The sequence below is a fragment of the Oncorhynchus masou genome, unplaced genomic scaffold (genome assembly GCF_036934945.1).
Source record: "Oncorhynchus masou masou isolate Uvic2021 unplaced genomic scaffold, UVic_Omas_1.1 unplaced_scaffold_700, whole genome shotgun sequence".
Lineage (NCBI taxonomy): Eukaryota > Metazoa > Chordata > Actinopteri > Salmoniformes > Salmonidae > Oncorhynchus > Oncorhynchus masou.
The window spans coordinates 268,574-271,073 of NW_027013460.1; the positions used below are offsets into that span (position 1 = coordinate 268,574).

Below are 2,500 nucleotides of genomic sequence, written 5' to 3' on the forward strand. Positions count from 1 at the left end.
TTGTCTTGCAAGAATTAGTTCCCATGGTTACACTTGTGTGTCTTCTCTCCAGACTACCGTACAGGGCCGTGCTTTGCGTCTGTGAGTAACCAGATGTGCCAGGGCCAGCTGACGGGCATCGTGTGTACCAAGACGCTGTGCTGTGCCACCGTGGGGAGGGCATGGGGACACCCCTGTGAGATGTGCCCCGCCCAGCCTCACCCCTGCAGGAGAGGATTTATACCCAACCACCGTACTGGAGCTTGTCAAGGTACAGTAACACACCTGCGCTCAGTCTAGGTGTGTGTCTGTGTGTTCGTCTCTCCTCTTTCTCCATCTTAACCCAGAGTAACCCCCCCCCTTACCCATCCAGAGGATTAGGTTAATTGGGTTAAATGAGGGCTGGGTGTCAGGGTACCTCCTGGGTAAAGAATGCCAGCAGACAGCCACCGCGGCGGCTGTCAGAGAGAGAACACGGGTCAGTGGCAGCACCACGTGGGAGAGCAACTCATTTCCGGTAACACAGCAATGGTACAGCCCCAACCCAGACCCAGACCCAACAACATTATGGTCCAGCCCTGACCCAGAACAACATTATGGTCCAGTTCTGACCCAGAACAACATTATGGTCCAGCCCTGACCCAGAACAACATTATGGTCCAGCCCTGACCCAGAACAACATTATGGTCCAGCCCTGATCCAGAACAACATTATGGTCCAGCCCTGACCCAGAACAACATTATGGTCCATCCCTGACCCAGAACAACATTATGGTCCAGCCCTGACCCAGACCCAACAACATTATGGTCCAGTTCTGACCCAGAACAACATTATGGTCCAGCCCTGACCCAGACCCAACAACATTATGGTCCAGCCCTGACCCAGACCCAACAACATTATGGCCCAGTTCTGACCCAGAACAACATTATGGTCCAGCCCTGACCCAGACCCAACAACATTATGGTCCAGTTCTGACCCAGAACAACATTATGGTCCAGCCCTGACCCAGACCCAACAACATTATGGTCCAGTCCTGAACCAGAACAACATTATGGTCCAGTCCTGACCCAGAACAACATTATGGTCCAGCCCTGACCCAACAACATTATGGTCCAGCCCCGACCCAACAACATTATGGTCCGAGCCTGATGGTCCAGTGAAGAGACTATAGATGACTGTTATCAAGCTGGACAGAGTGAGGAGATTGTATATGACTGTTATCAAGCTGGACAGAGTGAAGAGACTATAGATGACTGTTATCAAGGCTGAGGCCTGAGGACAGGAGCTGAGGCCTAAGGACAGGGGCTGAGGCCTAAGGACAGGAGCTGAGGCCTAAGGACAGGAGCTGAGGCCTAAGGACAGGAGCTGAGGCCTAAGGACAGGAGCTGAGGCCTAAGGACAGGAGCTGAGGCCTAAGGACAGGAGCTGAGGCCTAAGGACAGGAGCTGAGGCCTAAGGACAGGAGCTGAGGCCTAAGGACAGGAGCTGAGGCCTAAGGACAGGAGCTGAGGCCTAAGGACAGGAGCTGAGGCCTAAGGACAGGAGCTGAGGCCTAAGGACAGGAGCTGAGGCCTAAGGACAGGAGCTGAGGCCTAAGGACAGGAGCTGAGGCCTAAGGACAGGAGCTGAGGCCTAGCTGAGGCCTAAGGACAGGAGCTGAGGCCTAAGGACAGGAGCTGAGGCCTAAGGACAGGAGCTGAGGCCTGAGGACAGGAGCTGAGGCCTAAGGACAGGAGCTGAGGCCTAAGGACAGGGGCTGAGGCCTAAGGACAGGAGCTGAGGCCTAAGGACAGGAGCTGAGGCGTGAGGACAGGAGCTGAGGCCTAAGGACAGGGCTGAGGCCTAAGGACAGGAGCTGAGGCCTGAGGACAGGAGCTGAGGCCTAAGGACAGGGCTGAGGCGTGAGGACAGGAGCTGAGGCCTAAGGACAGGAGCTGAGGCCCTAAGGACAGGGCTGAGGCCTAGGACAGGGGCTGAGGCCTAAGGACAGGAGCTGAGGCCTAAGGACAGGGGCTGAGGCGTGAGGACAGGATCTGAGGCCTAAGGACAGGAGCTGAGGCCTAAGGACAGGAGCTGAGGCCTAAGGACAGGGGCTGAGGCCTAAGGACAGGAGCTGAGGCCTAAGGACAGGAGCTGAGGCCTAAGGACAGGAGCTGAGGCCTGAGGACAGGAGCTGAGGCCTAAGGACAGGGGCTGAGGCCAGGAGCTGAGGCCTAAGGACAGGAGCTGAGGCCTAGGCCTAGGACAGGAGCTGAGGCCTAAGGACAGGAGCTGAGGCGTGAGGACAGGAGCTGAGGCCTAGGACAGGGGCTGAGGCGCAGGAGCTGAGGCCTAAGGACAGGGGCTGAGGCCTAAGGACAGGAGCTGAGGCCTAAGGACAGGGGCTGAGGCCTAAGGACAGGGCTGAGGCCTAAGGACAGGGGCTGAGGCCTAAGGACAGGAGGCGTGAGGACAGGATCTGAGGCCTAAGGACAGGAGCTGAGGCCTAAGGACAGGGGCTGAGGCTGAGGCTAAGGACAGG

The 2,500-nt window shown here is 57.1% G+C and overlaps 1 protein-coding gene across 1 annotated transcript in view; it reads left to right on the forward strand.

Moving 5' to 3' along the window:
- The window catches only part of LOC135537031 (fibrillin-1-like), a 125,397-nt gene that overhangs the window by 14,815 nt on the left and 108,082 nt on the right, over nucleotides 1–2,500 (forward strand). Inside the window, 1 exon segment of the mRNA XM_064963243.1 lies at nucleotides 53–250. Within this exon segment, the coding sequence (XP_064819315.1) occupies nucleotides 53–250 (198 nt within the window).